Source organism: Rhagoletis pomonella, unplaced genomic scaffold (assembly GCF_013731165.1).
Source record: "Rhagoletis pomonella isolate Grant_MI unplaced genomic scaffold, Rhpom_1.0 Rhpom_scaffold_00013, whole genome shotgun sequence".
Classification (NCBI taxonomy): domain Eukaryota; kingdom Metazoa; phylum Arthropoda; class Insecta; order Diptera; family Tephritidae; genus Rhagoletis; species Rhagoletis pomonella.
The window spans coordinates 8,899,800-8,900,348 of NW_023458567.1; the positions used below are offsets into that span (position 1 = coordinate 8,899,800).

At 33.9% G+C, this 549-nt stretch overlaps 1 protein-coding gene across 1 annotated transcript in view; it reads left to right on the plus strand.

The window, feature by feature from the left end:
* Nucleotides 1–149: 149 nt before the first annotated feature.
* LOC118748328 (protein abrupt-like) overlaps nt 150–549 on the plus strand; it is a 744-nt gene continuing 344 nt past the window's right edge. Inside the window, exons 1-2 of the mRNA XM_036482702.1 lie at nt 150–394; nt 463–544. Coding sequence (XP_036338595.1) covers nt 243–394; nt 463–544 — 234 coding nt within the window. The 5' untranslated portion in view covers nt 150–242. The remainder of the gene's footprint in view (nt 395–462; nt 545–549) is intronic.

Genomic DNA, 549 nt, shown 5'->3' on the forward strand with positions numbered 1-549 from the left:
TTAACTTTTCCAAATTCGAAAAGTGTAGTGCTAACTTGACACACGTCCATATAGGAAATATCAAAGAAGAAAATTTCCTTTGCGATATATTATTTCATTACGATATATGTTTATTTTAGGTGTACGCAAATATCCACACATATTGGGAGTCTTCAATACACTGTTCAACAGGTCGTCATCGTTTTACCAAAACACAAACCATATAGGAAATATCAAAGAAGAAAATTTCAATACCAGTAGCAATGGCAACAAATAGTACACGTCAACTACTTCCGGATGTAAATGGCCATGACCTTCCTCATTTCATTAAGAAAGTTCTGAATAATATATGCGACTTTTACGATGAACAGGACCTCATAGATGTAACATTTAAGTTGTCAAATCCGACCACTATGTAAGTGTACCACTGATTTATTTATACATTTAACATTTTTATGTTTTATTTAATTTGGCTTCTCACAGGATTCCAGCACACCGCTTAATACTATCAGCGGCAAGTCCCTATTTTAAAGATTTATTCAAAAGCGACAAGGGCCTAACTCCTGTTAT